The sequence below is a fragment of the Asterias rubens genome, chromosome 2 (genome assembly GCF_902459465.1).
Source record: "Asterias rubens chromosome 2, eAstRub1.3, whole genome shotgun sequence".
NCBI classification, from domain to species: domain Eukaryota; kingdom Metazoa; phylum Echinodermata; class Asteroidea; order Forcipulatida; family Asteriidae; genus Asterias; species Asterias rubens.
In genome coordinates this window covers 19,660,227-19,683,428 of record NC_047063.1, presented here as the reverse complement: position 1 = coordinate 19,683,428, position 23,202 = coordinate 19,660,227, and the positions used below count along the sequence as shown (strand labels likewise).

Genomic DNA, 23,202 nt, shown 5'->3' with positions numbered 1-23,202 from the left:
GAAAATTATAAATAATGAGTCGCCATGACGCTGGTGAAAATCAAAGACTTTGAATTTCTTTAAGGCCATTGGACACTTTCGGTACAGAAACAAAATAAAAGTTCACAGATTTACAAATAACTTACAGGGTTTACAGAAGGTAATGGTGAAAGACTTCTCTTGAAATATTATTCCATGAAATGCTTTACTTTTTGAGAAACCATTAAAACAATTATCAATTCTCGATATCGAGAATTACGGATTTACTTTAAACACATGTCATGACACGGCGAAACGGCGGAAACAAAGGTGGGTTTTCCCGTTATTTTCTCCCGACTCCGATGTCCGATTGAGCCTAAATTTTCACAGGTTTGTTATTTTAAATAGAAGTTGTGATACACGAAGCGTGGGCCTTGGACAAAACTGTTTACCGAAAGTGTCCAATGGCTTTAAAATATACAGACATCTGCTAATTTTCCTCAAAATGGTTGAGAAAAGCTGTTAAATCCGTTGAATTTGTCGTTATTTTTCTTCAGGTGTTGGTGCAACAGAACTTTGTTGAGAAAGGAGAGTTGGATAAATACAAACAGCAACTGGACACAAAGGTAATTTGTACTTTTGTCGTTGGAGTTGATTTTATTTGTACCTTTTGATTTTGACACTTTGCATGCTCTGTGCTTTGTCAAAACAATTAATCATTTTGCAGGAATTTAAATAGTGTTAAAAAGCTGCATTTTTAGCCTCTCAATCTGTATTGAAATTCAGGAAATCTATCTCCCATTAATTGACCTGATGCGCACAACTTCACTTGAATAGGGCGCCCTCGGCAAGGGGTCTTAAGCTCATTGGCCCATTCCTGTGCTCTGCGTGTGTTTTACCTCTTAGATGGCAAAGTAATGACGTCAGTCCATAAGGTCTAATATTGTTCCGCCTGTGAGTTCGTTCAAGTTGCAAATTTTAATTTGATGAGTTCAGAGTAAGCTGAAGATTATTCTATTTCTTATTTCTGTAGGCCAGACTAGAAGTGAATGAGAAACTGGATCAAGTGAACGCTTACTTGGAAGAACAGGTGAGTCTCAAGCAAGAAACCTTGAGTGGGAAAGATCAAGGAAAAAGACAAAGCTTATTTGCAATTTTGTTTTATTTATTTATTTGATTTAAGATTGCCTAACATCACTAGGCCACCGACGACTACTGCAATATAAACGCTACACTTAACTGCCACCTTGGGCACATTGCCACCTACTTCTTAGGCAGAAACAGGGTTCCCCCTTCACAGCAGTCTCCTGATTTCAGACAGAGTACACTTTCCAAAGCGTTGAGTCCTCTGGTTCTTCTTAGAACTACCATCACTTTATGTATATGTATCTACTTGGTGTCCCCCAAAAAAACATTTCTGATTTATCTTTCGACCATGCAAACAAGTCAAGTCTTATTTGGTATTTTTCTCTCCTACTTACAGTCACAAGCTCGCGACAAACTTGAGATGCTGAGAAACTCCAATGAAAGTGAGCTGAGGAAAGAACAGGAAAACACCATCAATGACCTCAAGGTATGTTTATCACCTTACACCTGTTGTAGAAAAAAATAGTCATTTTCTAATAAAACGGGTCTCTCTATTTTGCCCCTGATGTAGTTATCTTTCCATAATCAATTATTGTTGTTTTTGGGCCGTAGAAGTTCCCTTCTAATGAATGGCTGTGCCCAATTAGAAAAATACTAATTTTAATGTACACAAAAATTGTAACCGTGCTACAGTTGCTCCTTTTTGTATTTCTACTCAAATGCTTCAAATTTAACAGAACTCGGGAAAGTACTGATTAAACAGTGCTAACAGACATCAGTGTATATGGGTAAAAACCAATATAAATATTGTTTAAAAAAGACTTTGTTCATAGTCTCCAACCTTAAAAACTTGTGGTTTTTATTATTTTTATATTTTGTTTTGTTTTAAAACAAAGTCACTATTCAAAGGTTTTTAGAAACATGTTTCCCTTTGCATTTCGATCTTGTACACAATCGTTGATATTTCTGTGGTTATTATTTCTTTGTAGAATGAAATGAGTAGACTCCGAAGCAGTTACCATGACATACTTGCCCAGAAGGAAACAATGGAGGTTGAAGTTACAAGGTTTAAGGTAAGATCTGATTTTTCAACCCAACCCAATAATAATTTAAAATGTACACAGTCAGTTTCCCTTGTTATTTTTTTATCTAATTTTGTTTGAAAGCAAAACGTTGCATCCCCTTAAGGTGATCCCCTGGTTGCTGCTTCCTAGGTTGTATGATAACCTTGGGCCTGATCCCGGACTACATGGCAGTTCACAGTTGTATGGTTTTTGACTGGCACTGCGAACAAAGATAATGAAACAACAGAGAGACCACCAACATAGGGCGAGGTACAGCTCAGTTGGTAGAGTGCTGCCAAATATCCCACAGCAACCAAAGCAATTGCAGTGGAGGTGTGCTTTTGCAGTGGTGCCATTTGCCAAGTTCAGATTTATAAATTAGCATTTTTCTCATTGAGGTGTTCCTTTCCAGAGGAAAATTGCTGTGCCCCCTCAAGAGCAAAGTTCAAGGCTGGCTTAGGAAATGCGTTTGAATGATGAAATGAGTGATTTGGGGTTAAATTACACACAAAATCATGCCAGCTTTAGAGCCGGAAGTAGTGACAATGTTAGGCGTGCAGCAGGTACTTTCAGAAAAGCAACTATATTGACATATTAAAGTGCTTTCCTTTTTCATTTTGGTAGGAGCTGTACCAAGACGCAGTGCAGAAGCAAGACAAGATGTCTGCCCAACAAGAAAAGACTCAAGATAAACTGGTGGATCTTCAAGCCAAATTCACGTATGTACAACTTATGTACAGTCATTAAAAGAAGAACAATTGTCAACTAATGAAGATATTTTGTTATAAACTAACTGAGGAGTTATGCTAATGGTCTCATCCAAATCCGGTATTACAATTTATAAGTTTACTTATTACAGTCTTAGGCAAGGACAGATGGAGACATCAGTGGTCACCTTGCCAGTTATCTGTTTTGGATCTATGTAACAGAAGTTGCGTTTTATGTTCCTTAACCCAAACCCTAAAAATTCTGATGTAGATATCGCTCTGACTTTATAGGGTTTGAGACTACATTTCGAATGTTTTCAATGGTTGCCAAATCTTCACCTCAGTATTTTGTTTACTACGCAGGATTCAGAAGCAACGTAACAGACAGATGTTAGATGGCAGTCTTGATATAACACCTGGTAGGCATCTTAGTAAGAAACCAACACAAGGACCTCAAATTGACTCCATCACTGAGAAGGTAGGTGAGGGGCTGAGCTTTGGCTATGGCTATGGCCATTGGTTATGGCTATTTGCCAATGGCTATGGCTACAGCTATGGTCATTGGCTATGGCTAGCTAATAGAAATTAACTCCTTGTATGCAAAACTCACTCACAAATGTTAATTCTTATTGTACCAAAATGAACCAACTATTTTGCACCTCTCAGCCTCAGTTTGCTAACATTTACCTGATAAACAAGCAAAAGGCAACAAGGTAAAAAATTGCGCTAAAAAAATATTAACATCGCAGAAAAAGTAGTTGCAGTTACTGTGTCTGTATCAGGTTTTCCAGTGCCATCTATCATTGCATTTCGATGCACAAGCTTGTATATGCATGGGTAGGTAAACACATTCATACATTGGACCTATAACAAAACTGTAGCCTGAACGTCTGATGTCATTCTTTGAGGTTCGTGAATAACGCCAGAGACCGGCCTAAACAAATGCAAAACCGGCGTGTAGTAGACCTCTGACCTCGCTCAATTAACATAAAAAATACGCAGTCAAATTCCATTGCGGACTTGAGAGTAGTGACTATTTGGGCATCTATGTCGCTGCACGTATCCAATGATATCATTGTATCCAATGGAATCACTGGATCTAGCAGCAGGGACCTGTCTTTATCCTTGCGGATAAAGACAGGGGCCCAGTCTATGGGAGCTGTTGCCAAAAGGTTAAAGTACTTGGGTGTGAGTTGTGTGTGTGTGCTGTGCGCCTGTAAAGTACTCCAGCATTCAAATAGTGACGTCATATAAGAAGGCTCTATTGAGGACCTATAGCATGGAAGTGAACAAAGTGTTGTAGACAAAGTCAGCTACTGCCATCTGAAATTGTCAACCTATTAAAGAAATAGTCTTTTGTCACTTATTTACCTTAAATGAATTTGTGTTTTTTTGTTAGGTTTGGAGTGAGCTGGACAAAAGCATAACTCGTCACCTACAAGCAGGTATGGTTTGTAATTTATGCAAATTATGGAATATCACAATCATAGGGAAACTTCATGATATCCTCGGTCAAGATTGTGAGTCATCAGAGTGTGGGTTCGAAACCTGGTCTTGACACTTGTAATCTTGGGCAAGAATACATGGGTACCTTCAATGATGGAGATTGTTGATGTTTAAGATAAGAAACCTGTACGCCCATTTGGCTGCCGATGATGAATACTCAAAAGAAGTTGAGATAGTTTTAGGAATGCTTAGAGCCTGATGAACAGAGGTAGCAATAATTATTAACATTTTAAACTTTTTTTGAGGGGCCACTTGGCAATAAAAAGCAAAACATAAATCAATATTTTTATTAGAATTACTACTTTTAGCAAAGTATGCACAGTTAAAACATTAACCAATTTCTTGTAAATTTATTGAACATGCTTGAAAAACTTGACATCATCATGGCATATATAACCTATCTCCCATCATTGAGTTCTTCATTATTTGTTTAACCTTTCAGCACCAACTGATGTCGGAGCATCACTGGCTGAATTAAGAGCTGGCTCACTGAGTAGAAGTTACGATGGATACAACTCACCACTCCGCCAGGAAAACAACCAGTATCTCGCCACACTTAGAAAGAACTATTTCGTCTAGTCAATCATTACATGTAATGTTGTGTGTTAACCAATCCGACAAAAAGAGTCTGATTCAACTTTAAGTGTCCATTTCTTTACAGTCCTCTGAAATGTGACTTTGCAAAAAGTCTTTTGTTCAAGTATTTAATCGATGTATTGCCGGAGATTCTGCCCGTCTTCTTTCAAGTTTTCAAATGTGCAATAACGAACCTATGTCACTATCCAACCATTCGGGCCCAATTTCATTGAGCTGCTTTAAGCACAAAAAATTGTTAAGCACAACAAAATTATGCTTACCAGAATAAGGTTACCAGCCAAAATACCATTATGCATGTACCATCTGTGACTGGTATCCTGCTAATTGTTTTTTTTTACTGCTTGAGCAGCTCTATGATATTTGGTCGTTGGCTCCATTTTATAAAGTCTGAATAAAGGTTTCTACTTATGGATCAACCCTTGGTTTCTATTTAATGAACACTGCTTGACGTTATTCAGGCAAAAGGGTATGTTATAAGCACAGTGTATTACTCATTAAATCCAAGATCTGTGAAGTAGAGACTTAAAAAAACATGGGCTGAGACGTTAAATAACCTCAAGTAGTTTAAAATGGGAAAACAAGTTGCTGTGGCTGATTATTTATGACCAAACCATTCATCAGGCTGTTGTGTATGTTGAGTATAAATATCCATGTATGCTGTTTTTATTTTTACCAATACTTTGACCAATTCACTGAAATTTGTAACTTGAGTTTAGATTCCTAACATTTCTTTTGATGTTAGTCAGTAGACTGTGCAAGTCTTATGAGGACTCAACACCACAGCTCTGTGTTGCAGTTCTACCTCCATGGTTGCAGTCAAGCCTGGTTCATACTTCCTGCGAATGCAATACAAATGTTGACGTCACAAATTCGCAACGAAAAATTCGCAGCAGTTCAGCTTTGCTCAACTCATTTGCGAATATCGCTGCGAAAGGAGGGTTGTGACGTCAAATTCACATCAAATTCGCATTCGCATGAAGTATGAACCGAGCTTAACTGTGTTGAAATTCCTTTGTACTGTACACTCTTATTCTTCAACACTGTAAAAACACTGTGTGGACATGGGTAAGTCAACATAGTGCCTTAAGTCTCTACATTATGTGGACTTCTTTTGTTCTTAGGTTCACACTTCATACATAGCATTATAACTTGTGTACTGGATTGCATTAATATGCATGCACTCAGACTTGTGCCAATGTCGTGAACGGTAGACATGTAAGAATGCTGAGCAGGAATAGCATGAATTCTACATTGTTTACTAAAATCTAAAATTTACTATAGTTTTTTAAGTGGTTTTCGTTTGACCAGATTATTTTAACGATAGATTGTGCATGTAATGATTGAAAAGTCGGGGGGCACTGAAGTGTATTCCAGCCCCCGTTGACCCATCCCAAAGCGTTAAGGGTGCTCTTCAGCATGCCTTGAGTGTAGTCCCGGTAGTGCTGAGGCATATAGCACAACTGAGTGTAGTAAGCTGTTCGAGTTCGAGTTAAAAAAAAAATATACAAAGAACAGAAATAAATGCGCAACCAGGCTAAAATTTTACTTGTATTCATACGGGGATGTATTAAATTCATAATTTCAAGTCCTGTTATTGATGTCAATTTTTTTTATACTCCTTTTAAAGCCATTATACAGTTTCGGTAAACAGTATTGTCCAAGTCCCACACTTCGTGTATCACAACTTATATATAAAATGACAAACCTGTGAAAATTTAGGCTCAATCGGTCATCGGAGTCCGGAGAAAATAATGGGAAAACCCACTCTTGTTACCACGCGATTCGCCGTGTCATGACATGTGTTTAAAATAAATCCGTAATTTTTTTTTTTTCTGTACCGAAAGTGTGTAATGGTATTAAAGCAATGTTTGAAGGAAGTCAAGGTTTCAAAATATCTGTAAATACATGCACGGTCTATTACAAATTGTTTTAGATATCTAGGGAGTTTGAAGTTATTCGGAAAACGTTTCTCAACTTCATTTGTACTTGGTATGGTGACATTGAACAGCATTGTCAAACTTAGCATCAATTATTACACTGTGTTTTTGTGTGTGTTTTTGTGTATATGTAACTTGGTTTTTTTATCCTGTAAATATTGTATTGTAAACTTAAAATATTTGCGACTGAATTGTAAGCTTGAAATTGTAAAGAAATTGTTATAATTTTTGTGAGATAAGTCTAAATCACTTTGTGGCCTTCACTGTCAAGTTTCACCGAGTAGGCTGAAGCTTGGTTCATACTTGATGCAAATTGTGAAAGCCAAGTGAAATTCCCTTGTGCCACAATGGGAAATGTGTGCATAGTGATTGTTGGGCGGGAAAATTTGCTTCTCTTTCGTCTGAAGTATGAACCAGGCTTTGAAGCCATTGGTTTGTCAATTCGCCTCAAATGCACCTTGCATTACTATGTTACTGAAGGACTTCATGGCCTGCAAGTAACTTAGCTTTAAAGCGATTTTTTTCTTCTTTTAGTGCTGTGTTCAGTGGTGTAAGTTAATTTCTAATGTCTTAAAAACTGAATGAAATTGTCAATCCTAATCATTTGACAGTGTTATGTTAACAAGCAAAACAAACTCATTGATAACATGTTACAGTGTTTTGTTAATATGTCCTACTATTTGCTTTCTGGTTTTTAAATTTATAGCTTTTCACATTAATATATTGCAGGTTTTAACTATCATTTTTGGTGCTCCTTTTTTGGTCCATCATTTTAAACTTGCCCTAAAGTATGAAAACATCCGTCCATGTAATGAATGACTTCCTCGTTAGAATACTTCCTGTTATTTTTGCCATATTCCCCCTTCCTTTTTATATTAGAGGCTTTTAGACACACCAGTCCCAAAGTCTTTTGCTACAATTCCTTAAAGGCAGTGGACACTATTGGTAATTACTCAAAATGATTAATAGCATAAAACCTTACTTGGTAACGAGTAATGGGGAGAGGTTGGTAGTATAAAACATTGTGAAAAACGACTCCCTCTGAAGTGACATAGTTTTCGAGAAAGAAGTAATTTTCCACGAAGTTGATTTCAAGACCTCAAGTTTAGAATTTGAGGTCTCGAAATCAACCATCTAAACGCACACAACTTCGTGTGACAAGGGTGTTTTTTTTCTTCTTTCGTTATTATCTCGGAACTTCGACGACCAATTGAGCTCAGATTTGTTATGTCATGCATATGGTGAGATACACCAAGTGAGAAGACTGGTCTTTGACAATTACCAATAGTGAACACAGCCTTTAAAAACAATTTTTTAAGGAGTATGTCCAAATGAAATATAAAATGAAAGCCTACAAAAGGTTTGAAAGCCAGAAGTTCACATTCAGAATGATTTAAGAGTGATGAACAAACTTTTGTGAAGTTATTGAAGTATGACAGTGGATATAAAGCTTCCGTAAATATCTCTGGAATTTTTATTATTAATGCAGTAAAGTTACAGTATCACTTTTTTTTTTTTTCCAATCCCTATTATTTTTAAATAATATATTTATTTATAAATATTCACAATTCTCCTAAAATTGAACTGAATTATTTATTACATGGTCTTTTTAAAAAACTGCTGTAAACAGCAACAGTTTTATTTATGTGTCAGGAATGATCAATCCTGTAAGATATCTATAAAGTGTTTCTGTCCATTTGTGTTGCAGACCAATTTAAATTAATTAATATTAATTAATGAGTTATTGTTAACTCTGTAAAGACCATTTGTTTTTTAAGACTCAATTATTTGTATGGGGAAAATAATAATAATTCTGACTGCTGGCACCCCAAACAAATATATTTACAAAATATGGAGATCACTAACTTGACTTAATAGCTCAGTAGAGTGAGAGAGAGCACAAAAATCCACATGCAGCCGGTTCAAATCCTGTTCTATTCAATGGGAGACTTTCGGGACACTTGATGGCAGCAGACTTACCAGGTAAAATCCATTGTTGTGGTAATGTGCGCACACTCAGAACTATGTAAACAATGGAAATTTACCCGAGTCTGCTGCCTCCTAGCGTTTCAAAGTCTCCCATTGATCTGTTCTGCTCACCACAAATTTTAAAAACAGTACAAATAGCTAGAATAATACAGAACAAAAATCTGGTTTTGTGTTAGAGACATAACTGTATGTCAGCATGACAATTAGAAATATTCAATTCGAGTCAAGACCACTCATTGTCTCAGCTTTACTTTCATGTTTAGAGTGACATTAATTTGTATATACATGTTGGAACCACATCAACTCAAGAAACAGGGTATAATGACATTCAACATTCAACCAGGAATACTTCAGCAAGCTTATTGGCTCTTTTTTTAATATAAAACTGTGTGTGGTTGTTTTTGTAAAGGAAAATTTGTATTATTTAAATATTAATGTTTTATGTGAATTAATGAATTAATTAATTAATTAACTAACTAAATGTTTGAATTTGATGTATTATTTATTTAAAGTGTTGATGTGAAAACAAAGTATATTAATCCTTAAGTTTGAAAAGCATACAAGAAAAAACTGGTGGAAAATGATGGTTGGATCTTAAAGTTACAGGTTTGGTTAAGATAAAAAACATTGTTTACTTTGAGTCTGAAAGCTTGCTGATATGAAGTTCATACTATATCCTTTTTAACTTCTCTTCTTTCTGATCAAATATTTTCCAGGGATATAAAACAATTTTTCAAGAATCTGCTGTCGACTTCACAAAGAGTTAGGACTCGTCTTATCTCGAGTTAGGACGAGTAACTCTTCCTAACTCAAGATTAATCTTAAAGTCTGCATATTACAGTGCAGGGTTGGGACTCGTCTTAAGTCCTAAGATTAGTCTTAAGTTAGGAAGAGTTTTGTGAAATCGACGGCTGTATCTCAAAACCTATTTATAAAAACCACAACGCCTGAATTCGGTTGTCACAACCAAATATTAAGGACTATATGTTTATCTGCAAGCTCTTCCAATCCTGTATCTTAAAGCTGTCACTGTGTGCCAAGTCCAACCATTTTATTTTTTTTTTACACCATCTTGGATCTAAAAACTGAAACTTCACTAAAAAATACAACTTGCAATAGTATGGTCTCGTCATTTATGATATCTGCCGTCGATTTCACAAAACTCTTCCTAACTTAAGACTAATCTTAGGACTTAGGATGAGTCCCATCCCTGCACTTAGCATGCAGACCTTAAGATTAATCCTAAGTTAGTAGTCCTAACTCGAGATAAGACAAGTCCTAACTCTTTGTGAAATCGACTCCTGGGACAAAAATTTGTACTTGTCTAAGGTTACATTGAAAATGAGCTTGTGGATTTATTCTGGTAATTCCAGCATCTTTTAAGTTTTGTTCGATGATCTTGTGTTGTTTGGAGAGAGTTGTAATAAAACTATTTTTGGTCCATATTTTGATGTTTTTTTTTCTTTAGCCAAGTATTATATAGTCATAATACTCGTTTGACTAATTGTTTCAACTTTTGGAAGAAGCAGTTGATGATGTGACGAGAATTATTGGGCAAAAATTCATGCACCAAAGTGTTTATCATAATTTGGAGCGCCAAATTGTTTTAATTAAAAACAGGGAATCTTTAGAATTGAAAATTGCCCCCCCCCCCCCCCCCCCCAAACCGGAGAGTTGTCCGAAAATATTAATAGCGCCCTCAAGGGAGACTTCTGTGAAAAGCTCACGCAATCGGATGGGTTTTGATGTAACCAGTTATCCGTTGCCGGCCGGTGTGTGTGATCTCCTACTATCAATCAATCAGTCATTGTGTCAGGTAATTGCTAACCTTTATTAATCGCCCTCTGGATGCCTGGGAGTTAACAGTGGGACAATACATGTAACGGTCACGGGCGGTAAATGGATTTGAGTGGATCAAAACATGTAAGCACCTACCTTGTTTTGATGCCGTTCTAGCTACTTCTGTTTATCAATTCAAAGGCTGGGATGGGAGCAAGAGTGCAGAAGATTATTTTGTAAGTTCTTATCTTTTCCCTGGACTGGGCCTCTAAAATATCCTATATTATATATCGACTTCACTATGTTAGTTTTTATTTTATGTTGTAACAAAACAAAAAAAATAGGACGAAAGATTAGAATAGGGCCATTTTCATAGCATGTTAAGTAGAGTTCTCCTTGACTGCGGCACAAAACACAAGATTTTATATCTTTCGTAGTGATCCATCCTTGTGTTGCGAGCTTTTTTTAAGTTCATTTTGTAGAGGATGAAATAATCTTTTGAATGATTATTGCACAGCAGTCATGTCACTGTCAATTGAGGTGTTTTGTTTACACTATTCTAGTCTAGTTTAGTTATTTGACGTAATGTATTGCTACCTACTGCCTACTGTACTGTACTACTACTAGCATATTTTGCGTGACTTGTGACTTGTGTGGCCGAGATGTACTCTATGAGGCTATCGATTCGCTATCATTTTGTTCATGGAGTCTGGAGACGATAGCGGAACGAACCTCATAGTTCTAGAAGTAGCCTAGGTGAAATCTTGGCCATTAGAAGGTGACAAGTTGGGCTAAATTAAAATGCTACAGTGATGATAGTTGCGATTTTTTTATAACATAACCCTCCGCCCTCGGCAGGAGGGTTACGTTAGAACTATAAGGACAATTGGTAAGAGGAGGATATATTATTATAACACCCCTTACAAATACTCTGCCTTTTCATTGGTTTAGGGCGCATCACATGATATGTCTTAGTTTTACCAGACGGCGGCCGTGTGGTAGTGCATCGTTTGCCGTGTGGTGTGCTTCGTTTGCTGTGTGATCGGTGTGCAGTACCCAGACATCTTTTTCACGCACCTCGAACCCAATCAGTTGTGTATCTGTGTAACTGAAACGCGCGTACGTACGTTACGTGTACGAAGATGATAAATACTAAAATAGTCTGTTGGGGTATTATAAAGCAAATATTGACTGCTTTTTCTCGTGCTTTGGTTAACACTATGTCTCCCTTGGTGATCCCGAACCGTTCCATTTTCCCTCGGTTGCGCCTCCGGAAAATAGAACGCTCCGGGGATCACCATCGGGAGTCGTAGCTTTAACCATAGCACTCGAAGCAGTCAATATGTGTATACTATCTAGATGAAATCGAATTCAGGCAGTGGATACAAAACTCCTAGAACTATGAGGGTCTTTTCGCTAATAGAGAGGTTACGCAAACCTATTACGGATACACATACAGATACTGATACGTCGACACTTTGTGTGTTCATGTGACGCGTATCCGCGAGTATCGTATTTTGCGTACACGTTAGCTGCGGATACAGGAGCTCACACGTCGTAGAAAAACGGATACTGTTTTGCAGCCTTTTAGCTGTCTTTTTGTTCCAACTAAAAACATTTCCCACGGAATTGCTTTCACTGGTAACCTGCTTGATATTAGTTTTAATGTGTTGTGTTGTTTTAAAGGCCGGAATGACAAAATAAATCAATAATCGTAATAACCCCCCCCCCCCAAAAAAGAAAACAAACTTTGATTCAGTCTGCTTTATATTGTTTTAGATCAAGCGTGCGTCAACATGGCAGAATCTGTTTCTTCTGAGCCGTAAAGTTAAAAAATCAAGATGGCCAATGTGCAGGAAGACAACATGCTCACAGCGAACCAGCAGAGGGCGCTTGACCTATTGCTGCGACTCAAGCATGAGTTTGACCCCAGCCATCTCAGCGAAGCGTGCAGGGAGCTTACAGGGCTGATTGTAAACCAATGTAAGTTTCAAGGACTTTTATGTAATGTTGTCTTGAAGAGGGACTCCAAGGTCAAATTCAGTATTTTGATTTACTTATTTTCCAAAAGTCCTAAATGAAAACTGGGAAAAATTAAAAGTCTTTAACCTCACATTAAAATGCTCCTGTGTTTGATACCTTTCTAAAGTTAAATTTTTGTCAAAAGCGTTCAATGACAGCACATTTCAAATAAAATTATGGTGAGTACATTTGTATTAAAAAAAATCTGAATTCTGAATAAACATAGCATCTTATTTGACCTTTTGACTGTTACATTATAAAAGTTCCTCTTTGAAACGTCTTGTTTCAAATATTGCTATGAAAGAGTATGAAGCAAAATACTCTTTTAATGTGAGGCTATAGCGACTTGTTAACTGTTTTTCCACATTCGTGGGGACTCTGTTTATTTGAAAATGAGCGCAATAAGCGCATTGCAAACTGAATTTGATATGTGCAACATTCATCAAGAGTTGAGGGTTTTATGCAACTGTCCCTTTTGTGGGTGGGGCTTAGTTCATGCAGAGAGGAGTGTAATCAGAATGCAGCAACAACTTTTGGTCTTACTAGAAAAGAAGAAATAAATTCTGAGGTATGATAGTTGTGATCTTGTAGACTTAGTTTTCTTTTATAAATTGATCTGAGGCCCGGCCCTGTTAAAAAAACAAAATAGTTAATGGCCTGGAATGTATCGACACTAGTGGAAGGCTAAAACACAAACCATTTTATACAGGTAGACTGGTGTAACAAAAGGAGTAAAGTGGAAAGAAATGAAAACAGAGGGAGACAGATGGCCAATAGCAAGGGCAAGGATCAAAAGTGAAGAAGGAGACAATAAACGGAAGGGGTATAGTTTAACCACAAGAGGTCGGACAAAAGACAGAATCTAAGGAAGCAAGAGGAAGAAAAACAGGCCTGGAATTACATGGAGGCCATGGAGGCTGTAGCCTCTTTTGCCCCTGGTCTTGGCCTAGAATATCCCTAGACATTAAGATTTTCCAATAGAACTGCCCTGAGAACATTTGCAAATTGAAAATGGCCTTGCCCTCTCGAAGATCAAATTCCAGGCCAGGAAAAAGTAGTTAAATTGTGTTTAAAAAAAAAACCACACAAAATGTTCAAATATTTGTTTCTGCCTTTTATCTAATGGAATTTTTTCGCCGAGCGGTAACAGCACCACTGCCAGACTCTAGCTCTAGTGTTTCTGATCAGTTTTGGTCGGTCGTTGCACTCGTGTTCTTGAGCAAGACACTTTACGATTATTCCTTCGTCCTTCAGATGTCCCAGATGTTGTGTAATGCACGTAAACGTACCCAGTTACTCTAAATTGCTAAGAGAAGAGGTTTGCCACAGTGTTTCTTGTCAGTTGCTGTTGAATTTGCGCAGCACCTTGTAAAGAACATTTACTTTAGTTACAAAAATGGGTTTTATACATGTTATTCAAAACATCTCAGATACTTATCCTGTTGAAAAACAATCAATGACCGCTTTGAATTGCTCTTTGGGGTGTAATAAAGCATTAAAAACATTGTATTTTTATTATTACATGTAGGCGTATTTATGATTGGTATGAAGCTGGTACCAGCACCAACCCAATGCCATTCATTATGTGTTTGTGAGTTCATTGTATCAGGCTGTGTATTACGTATAGTATTAATCAATCAATTACAGGTAGGGACTTGTATTCTATTGTTTTGAGTAGTGGCTTGAAATGATTACATGGTAACTTTGTGAATTATACCAAAACAATAATGCTTGATTGATCATCAGACAGTAACTCAAATGGTGCTGGTTGGTATTTATCTCGTACAAACAACTGTACGACCCAGTTACATTATTTTATTAGTGTGATCGTAAAATGGTGGTTGATCAAGCATGAGCGATTAAGTGGACTTGTTGACAAGAAAACTTTCATTTCTGAAGTGCAGACTCACAGTTCTTGGCATGGATCCATAAAAATGTTTTTATGATTTTTACTGTGCGCTAGAAATGTTACATAGATGAAGTGTAGAATGTTACGTGCAGTCAGTCAGTATGTGCGCTTGGTCGATTGCGCTTTGCTATCGATAGATCATGACGCTATCGGTCAATCCCAATGCCACCAGTCAAACACCTGTTTTTAATTCATAACCCTGGAGGCTTTTTTTTAAAGGTTATAAGAGTCTGAACATTTTTGTAGAATTGACCCATCACGTAATACGATCGACCAGTTGCCGATTACGCCAATCTATAGAATTACTACCGAAATCAGTCAATGGACTTGGGCCCTGTCCAATATTAACATATGACCACTGTTGACTATCCCATCAATAATCAATAAGCCATTGATCAGCTTCATGGATATTGATCCCTGGCACCATAGAGCAAGGCACTGACTTCACTCACTGCTGTCATCTGCCTCGTTTTTTTAATGAAGCAAGAAGTATGAAATATAGTAGTACTATGTAGAATCCACAATCACGTACCAGCTGCCCTGCCCCCACCCCCCACCCCCCCCACCCCCCACCCCCCCCACCCCCCAAATCCCCTTTAGGAACCTTGCTCTATGATTGTAGAATACAATTGGTACCATATTTGACATGTTTAAAAAAACAAATTGACTTTTCACATTGTTGTGAATAAGTAACTAGAGGTTACTTGTAAAGTTGTAATGTTACTTGTAACATTAGAAAGATACATTGATGACAATATGATTATGGCCAGGCAAGTAAAATGCACAGTTTACTAGCCTGGTGATGATTTGATAGACTTAGGCTACTTAACAAAAAGCTTTCACAATTCTTGCTGGATACTTGTTAGCTTGTGTCCGTTACAATTTAACCATGAACTGAATTACTTCCTGAATATTATATCACTTCCTCTACTGGTAACCAAATCATTTGTATGAGTTTCATGTTCTGATAAGTAATATCCTTGTACAATCATTTAATCTTCGGATGTTGGCATTATTATGGATAGAAGTACTGATCGGGAACTACATTTCATGCATGTTCAACACTTGTTTTTGCAAAGGTAATTAAATTCCCTTCCGTTCTGTATTTAATGTTGTTTTAAAAAGTTGTTATAAAATATTTTATCAAGTGTGTTTTGAAACTGTATATAATGTAAAAATGATTGGCTCAACTATTATTTAAGGACTCAACATTTACTCAGACTACATGCGTGAGGTCGATGACTTCATCATCAGGCTAGAAAACTCATGACCAGACGAGTCGTGTTTATTTTCAATCCTATAAAAATACTTCACTCACTGTGTATAATTGAACAAAAAAAGTTGAATCTGATAAGTATAGTTCAGTTCTGTTATGTATTGAAGTATAGGGTGTCGTAGCTGAGCGGATAAGAGCACCGAACTCAAGCTCTGATGCTTCTGTTCAGCAGAGTGTGGGTTCGAAACCCTGGTCGTGACACTTGTGTCCCTGAGCAAGACACTTAACTATAATTGCTTCTCTCCACCAAGGGGTAAATGGGTACCTGTGAGGGCAGAGTTGGTTCTTGTGATTGATTTAGCCGAGTAGCGCATATTAATGTTGCACAGGCTGCATACACCCCCACCAGATGGCTGAGATGGTTTAAGGAGTGAATTAAGGCCCAGTGACCAGGGGTGATAATGTGAAGCGCTTTGGGACGCCCTCCGGGTGTGAAAAGCGCTGTATAAAAACGGGTTATTATTATTATTATTATTATTATTATTATTATTACTTACAACCATCAGAATTGTTTTCTTACAGTGTAAAGTTTCTGGTCTAGTGAAAGAAAAGGAGCTACAAACCTGTTGTTTTTGTGGATTCCCCCTCCCCAAGTTTGAGCTCTGAGATATCTGTGAAATTCCGAAATTGAAATTGTATGATCTTGAATCTTTAAGTTTTCTTTTCTCTATTGATTACAGCGGATTGTATTCAGATCTTAGAGGATTACCACGCTCAGGGTCCAGTCATTGATATGATGGAACATCGAACCTATGAAGCTGATGTTCAACAGGTTAGTAGCATATTACAGGCATATTACAGTACTTCTCCCTCTCAGTTTTTCTGTGTAAGATTTAGGCCATTTTATTTAATAGTAATGTAATGTTTTACTCCAATTTTTTAACTATGTAACTGTTCATGTAATTCTGCTGCTGGCAGCGATGCTGGCAGCGAATTGAATAGATTTTTTAATAAACCATTGAATGAAATGAATGAAATGAAAGGCTTTGTTCATATAAATGCACAGCCACAATCATGGTATGTTTTTGTTACAAAGACACTGATTCACAATTTAGACATTGAGTAACTCTTTGCAGATCTTGTAGAATTTGACAAACTCAGAAACACTTTTGTGTTGATAGCTGATACAAACAACATTGAGATAACTGCTCCATCGGTGGTTTCCAAAGTGTTTTACATAAAATGGAGGGAACAAATGGGTAGCCATGATTGTGACTGTGGTGTCCTGGTGTATAGTCCTTGTTATGCACATTGCATTTAGCCCTTGTGCCTCATTTTGAATGAGGCTGTGATTTTAATGCACAGGTACCTACCTCTCAGTAAGCTGTAAATCTCTATTCGTACCTCCTTGTGTAGCTGATGTCTCCTCGTTCATGAACTTATTTGTACTAAAACTATTATGTCCTTTTATGTAGCTGAAGGCAGGCATAATATTTCTCTTTTAGTCAGTTTTCTGATTTGTTTTGCCCTTGGAATCATCATTTAGACTGGAAGGTCGATTAAAGCCTACACCATGTTTACAAGGGGGGGGGGAACAAACTTATGTTTGTCTGTGGTACAGTGTCACTGATGATCAGATAAAGCACCAAGTACCATGAAAATTATGCGCTCTCTTTTGTTTACAAAAAAAAGGAAAATAAATGACAGAGGTAAAATTTTCACTGCTATATTGCCTGTTCTACTTACTGATAGAATGGGAAACCTACAGAAGACAATAATTGTATTATCCCTCTAGGGAAATGTTCACGGAGAAGTCTTATCAGAGTAACAGTATAAAGCCACGATAGATAACCATCAAGACATTGAATCAATTAGCAAAGCAGCCGTCCGTCCTGTCCGCAGAACACATGTATCTAGAACGGGAGATCAAATTAACCTTTGTACCTACTTGTTAAGAGAAGCAGGGGATCCACATCCTCCCATGTTTATTGTGTTTTTCCCTTCTCTCACTGGAAATATTTAATAAATTCTGCACGTGGCTTCGCTTGGCCAGCAGAACCTATCCAATAATATGAGTTCCCTGTTGGGAAACCATGCAGGAAATATCCAGATGGTGGGATAGTTACGATGATAGGTAGTTAGTGTTGAGGTTTCACTTAGGGAGGAGAGTCATCTTCAACGTTTCAGAGCGCCTTTATTTCTCTTGGGATTTTATATTATTGTACTAACGAGGAGAGGAGGGGGAATTGGTTTCTTTTCAAGGTGAGTGCTTTGTATCGTAGAAGTTGTTTTCAATTCAATTTGGTGGGGGGGGGGGGTTCCAGCTTGCAGTAACAATAAAATAGGTAAAAAGTTTACAGAAACGGCTGGTGGATTAAAGCATTTTCAGATTTTGTTTGAAAAGAGCGATTGATTGACTTTCTCAAATTGATACAGGGAGAAAATGTTGAGAGAAAGAGTGGCTGTAACGAGCATAGTCAATTGTTTTTGGTACATTTTGATCAGTGATGAACAAGCTGCATTGTCACAACATTTAAGGGAGAAGTACAACCTCTTTCCCACTGTAGGTCTGGGGGCCAGCCTCTGTCTTTTCTACAGATAGTTTTATGTGTGCCACCAGTGTGTCTGACCTGGTTCCTCCTATCAGGGTGTTTGAGCATGAAACCAGACTTTCTGCTTCTTCTCACCCGTGACACTCTTGCTTTGATGAAATGTGTAACAAAGAGATATTCATACAACCTTATTCCCCATACAGGGATCTCTTGGAAACTCCTGGCCTGGTGCATGTTTCTCCCATCCTACAATCTAGACTATTTTAACAGTAATATTACCTCCAGCTCGCTTGAGTTATATTCAATATAACTGTAGCCCCTTGTTAAGTTGTAGCCCCTCTTTTCTTAGTGCCTTACCATTAGTGGTTTTTAGCCTTGTTCAGGGTGAACTTGCATAACTTTTACCAACAATTTCTTTTGGGAATTTAAGGTAAACATTTGTTTTTTAATAAACACACTAACCCAAACTGATCTTTGAAAACGTCATCAAACTCAGTGGCGATGTTTTAGAGAGAAACTAATACCAAACTGTTCCTGGTTCTCAGGGGTTTTGCGTAGAGATTCTGTTCTTGAAACTGTGGAAAATAAGTTGAAAGTTGAAGTTGAAGGTGACCATGTTTTAGAGAGAAACTAATACTAAACTGTTCCTGGTTCTCATGTATTTTTTACAAAGATGTTTTGTTGAAAATAAATTATAATTGAAGCAGAAACTCGTTTTTTGTGTCTGCATTTTCCTCATGTATCTTACTGTCATTTTTTCAACCATGAACAGCACCCCAGAAATGCTTTAAACTCAGATAATCTTTCTTGATTATTTTACTAACTTGACAATGGTATTAAATCAACCATCAAGTTAAAATGGCAACTCAGATGTTCACATAGTAAAATCTGTGAAGTTTTTTTAGAAAATGGTTCATTCGACTGCTATTTCACAAGATCATCTTGCAATGGCATATTTTTTAAGGATCTAAACTGGCTGTATGAAGCATTAAAACAAACTGTTTTAATCATTATTTGGTGTCATTAAATGTTGATAATTTTAAACTTGATTGTTTGTTTTGCCCTCCCCTCCGCTCCTTAAACCCAATTCACTTTAAACCTTTTGTACACAGTTTAGACTCCCAATGGTTACCATTAGCACAGTACTATACTTGCTAATGGCTGATTGGCGGAATATAATCACTCTACGTATTTAGTAGATGTTTTATCTTGAATGAGTGGATTGAATTAAACTCCAGAGTACCTTAACCACAAACCATAGTGTATATTGTTTCATGAGAATGTTTAGCTCATAGTTAAATAAGATTGCTTACAAAATATGGGCTAAGCAGAGCTGGCGAGGTTAGCAAGGAAATCCACATAGTTTAAAATATTGCAATGTGTTGGGTACCAAAGGGGTTTACAGTTCAGTCATGTTCCCATTGGACCTTTTTCTTCTGAGCCAAGTAGAAAGTTACAGTGACTGTCATTAGTTCTACTTCGCGTTCCAACCTGGACTTTTATTCCACAGCATTTGCATAGCGTTTTACAGCTAGGTAGCTGTAGGTTTACAGCGCGAAGTTGTTCCTATAGACTTTTTAGCGGCCCTGTTAAGTTACCGTGGCTGCGCGGAATTCCCACAACCTCTTTCGGCCAGTCAGTTTTACATTCTCAATCGTGGTAAGTTGACAGGAATGGCAGTTTACCTTGTGTTCTTGATGGTTCTAATTTTGTCATTCTACATAAACGTTGCAAAAGAAAAATCCAAAGGGAACACTGCTTTAACCAACTAAGTTTTGCAATCATATAGAAGAATAACTGATAACCTTTTATGCCAGGCACTTTAGAGGAAGTTCAACCATTGTGCATGCAGCCTTTCAATCCAATTTGAATTCTCTCAGCCCCATTTTTGGAAATGGCCGCTGAGTTGTGCATTTCACTGTGTCTTTGCTATTTTCTGTAAGTGTTTCTTTACAAACTTAGGTTGAAGTATTGTGGACAATTGTACTAATATTTCTTGTGGAATTATTATTATTGTTATTTTGTTTTTGCAGACTGGATATGAAGCCCTGGCTGCTATGATGAGTGCCAGCAAGAAACTAAAAGATCTGATCCAGAAACGACATGTTCACCAGTAAGTTATTATTATCATGATTATTATAGGTTTATTAAAGGCAGTGGACACTATTGGTAATTACTGAAAATAAGTATTAGCATAAAACCTCACTTGGTAACGAGTAATGGAGAGAGGTTGATAGTATAAGACATTGTGAGAAACGGCTCCCTCTGAAGTGACGTAGTTTTTGAGAAAAAAGTAATTTTCCACGAATTTGATTTCGAGACCTCAGATTTAGAATTTGAGATCACAAAATCAAGCATCTAAAAGGACACAACTTCGTGTGACGAGGGTGTTTTTTTCATTATTGTCTCGATGACCAATTGAGCTAACATTTTCACAGGTTTGTGATTTTATGCTTATAAATGTTGATATACACCAAGTCAGAAGATTGGTCTTTGACAATTACCAAAAGTGTCCACTGCCTTTAAAAACATAATTACTTGGTAACGAGCAATGAAGAGCTGTTGGTAGTATAAAACCTTTTGAGAAACAGCTCCCTCTGAAGTTACATAGTTTTTGAGAAAGAGGTAATATTTCAAATGCCTATAGTATTCAGAAAATTGTTTTAAATGCATTTAAAAGCTCACAAATTTATGCAATAAGGGGACGACACATGATATTAAGAATATTTCAAAAGGAAAAATACAAAGTTGGAATTTTTATGAAGAAAAAAAAGGTACCAAATGAATTAGACCAAACACAGACTAAAACAGCAACAAATTATAGTATGCAATAGAAAGAGGATTTTTAGACAAAGTTCGGATGGCTTTTCTTTGCTAATACTTCTAGTTACAGGGCACAGTTTCACAAAAGCTGTTAAGCAAGAACTACTGCTTGAATTTTTTTGCGCAGCAAAAAAATTTATTGGGGCACCAGTCACATTTTTTATATGATTTTTGGCTGGTAATCTGTTTCTGTTACACAATACTTTTCTGAGCTCTATGAGTTTTTTTGTGCTTACATTACAGGCTTTTGAAAATTGGAGCCTGATTGTTGACTTTCTATCTATTTTATGTTTTGGGTCCCATGTCACCTTGGTGCCAATTGTTGCATGTAATTCCTGACTTTCTGTGATATTCAATCGAAATGACATTGACTTTTACCTTTGACCACTTACAATCCCTGTGTGGAATGCACTGACCCGTTTTACGGTTGACGTCGTTTTTAAGCTTTTGTTGATGGATGGGTTGTACGTTTTTTATATTTCTCACTGAAAGGGTAGCAAATCAAATGTCATTGTACACCAGTTCCACAACAGGGTTTATACTTAATTTTTTTGTCATTCTTTATGAAGCCTCAGCCTGTTGCAAAATGAGTCCATTACAAAATTCAATTTGACTTTAGAGCAAAAATTTCACAACCAAAAGATGAAGAGCAGACCAAGACACTCATATTTGCAATGATATTCAAGGACACAGTTGTTAAAACACAATACAAGGCTGCTAGCAAAAATATTCACAATTTAATTTTAAAAACCCAATTCTTATCAGTCAGGCACAAAGAACACATCATATAGTGCATTAATTTATGCTTGCCACATAGTGACCGCATGCAATAACTATTTAACGCAAATACAAATTAAGTACGCTTTGCCAATTTATGCGTGTAAGTGTGTGTTCAACTCACACAAACCATATTAAAGCACAGTTGAGAGGTTTAAACTTTGCGTTTGATTGTTTTCTCATGCACTGTGCAATCACTTTAGTGGTTAGTGGGATATACATGTATAGTGGCATAAAACTCTGCTACATGTATTTATATTTGGTTTGCAGTAACACTGAGTGTGTATCTACTTGCCAGGTAGAGTTTATTCTTAGAGAACTGTCTTGCTTAATGCTACTACCGCGGAGTAGATTGTTCGGGTGTTTGGGAGACTTCTCAGTTCTGAAAAGAACTGTCCTGCTTATTAACTATTACCTGGGCGGATGGAATAGTATAAAGCAAGACAGTTCTCTAAGAACAAACTCTACCTGGCAAGTAGATACATACATGGTGTTACGACAAACCAAATATATAATGATACCTCACCATGCAATGCCTCAAATCCAATATCTGCAGTGCTACAGGTAGTACTCTTTTGTGTGTGTTTGTTTGGGTGTTTTTTTTTCTCACTATAATGCGACCACTTTATTAGATGCATTTTTCACAGGTTGATTTTTTATTATTTTTTATTATTTTTTTTTTTAAAAGCAAGTCGTCAGACACAAGTTGTGGGCTACAATTATTTTTGTCCAGAGGCCGTTGCCACCTACCCCTTTTACAGTCCATACGGATGTAGGCTTGGGTATCATCAGTCCGAAGCCTGGCCGGTAGAGCAGAAAGCACTACCTCCCTAATTTTATGTAGCAAGTGTCACATCCGGGATTCGAACCCACACTCTGCTGATCTAATAGCAGAGCGTGAATCCGGTGCTCTTAACCGCTCGGCCATGACACGCCACAAATGATGATATAGTGTGCTGATTGAAAACAACAGGACAGTAGTTGAAGTAACTCTTTCATAAAATAATTAAGTACTTTGCATTTAAAATTCCCTAAAAATCTGAAAAAAATCTACCCCGCGATAGTAGAATATATAGCAAGACATTCCTCTAAAGGATAAACTTTACCTGGCAAAACCTTTACCTGATATATGGTGTTACCGCAAACCAAATATATATTGATACCTCACCATGCAATGCCTCAGCTCTCATAGCCTTTCAATTTACTTCCAATAAAATGTGAGTGATTAAATTCTTTTAACTGTGGCCGTGCCAATTATAGGCTGGATTGCAGTGGTTGGC

General features: G+C 37.1%; 2 protein-coding genes across 9 annotated transcripts in view; both read left to right on the top strand.

Annotated features, from left to right (window-relative positions):
- LOC117306900 (ankyrin repeat domain-containing protein 26-like) overlaps positions 1-5,184 on the top strand; it is a 32,798-nt gene extending 27,614 nt beyond the window's left edge. Inside the window, exons 33-40 of the mRNA XM_033791467.1 lie at positions 516-584; positions 992-1,048; positions 1,442-1,531; positions 2,034-2,117; positions 2,733-2,827; positions 3,179-3,293; positions 4,215-4,260; positions 4,764-5,184. Coding sequence (XP_033647358.1) covers positions 516-584; positions 992-1,048; positions 1,442-1,531; positions 2,034-2,117; positions 2,733-2,827; positions 3,179-3,293; positions 4,215-4,260; positions 4,764-4,900 — 693 coding nt within the window. The 3' untranslated portion in view covers positions 4,901-5,184. The remainder of the gene's footprint in view (positions 1-515; positions 585-991; positions 1,049-1,441; positions 1,532-2,033; positions 2,118-2,732; positions 2,828-3,178; positions 3,294-4,214; positions 4,261-4,763) is intronic.
- A 5,414-nt stretch (positions 5,185-10,598) lies between these two features.
- The window catches only part of LOC117304839 (leucine-rich repeat serine/threonine-protein kinase 2-like), a 111,105-nt gene continuing 98,501 nt past the window's right edge, over positions 10,599-23,202 (top strand). For 7 of the 8 annotated variants that reach the window (XM_033789517.1, XM_033789499.1, XM_033789508.1 and 4 more), the window contains exons 1-4: positions 10,647-10,859; positions 12,403-12,606; positions 16,511-16,602; positions 20,356-20,435. In XM_033789517.1, coding sequence (XP_033645408.1) covers positions 12,465-12,606; positions 16,511-16,602; positions 20,356-20,435 — 314 coding nt within the window. In that variant the 5' untranslated portion in view covers positions 10,647-10,859; positions 12,403-12,464. Of the gene's footprint in view, positions 10,860-12,402; positions 12,607-16,510; positions 16,603-20,355; positions 20,436-23,202 lie in introns of all 8 variants that reach the window. The other variant, XM_033789469.1, reaches the window with a different exon arrangement.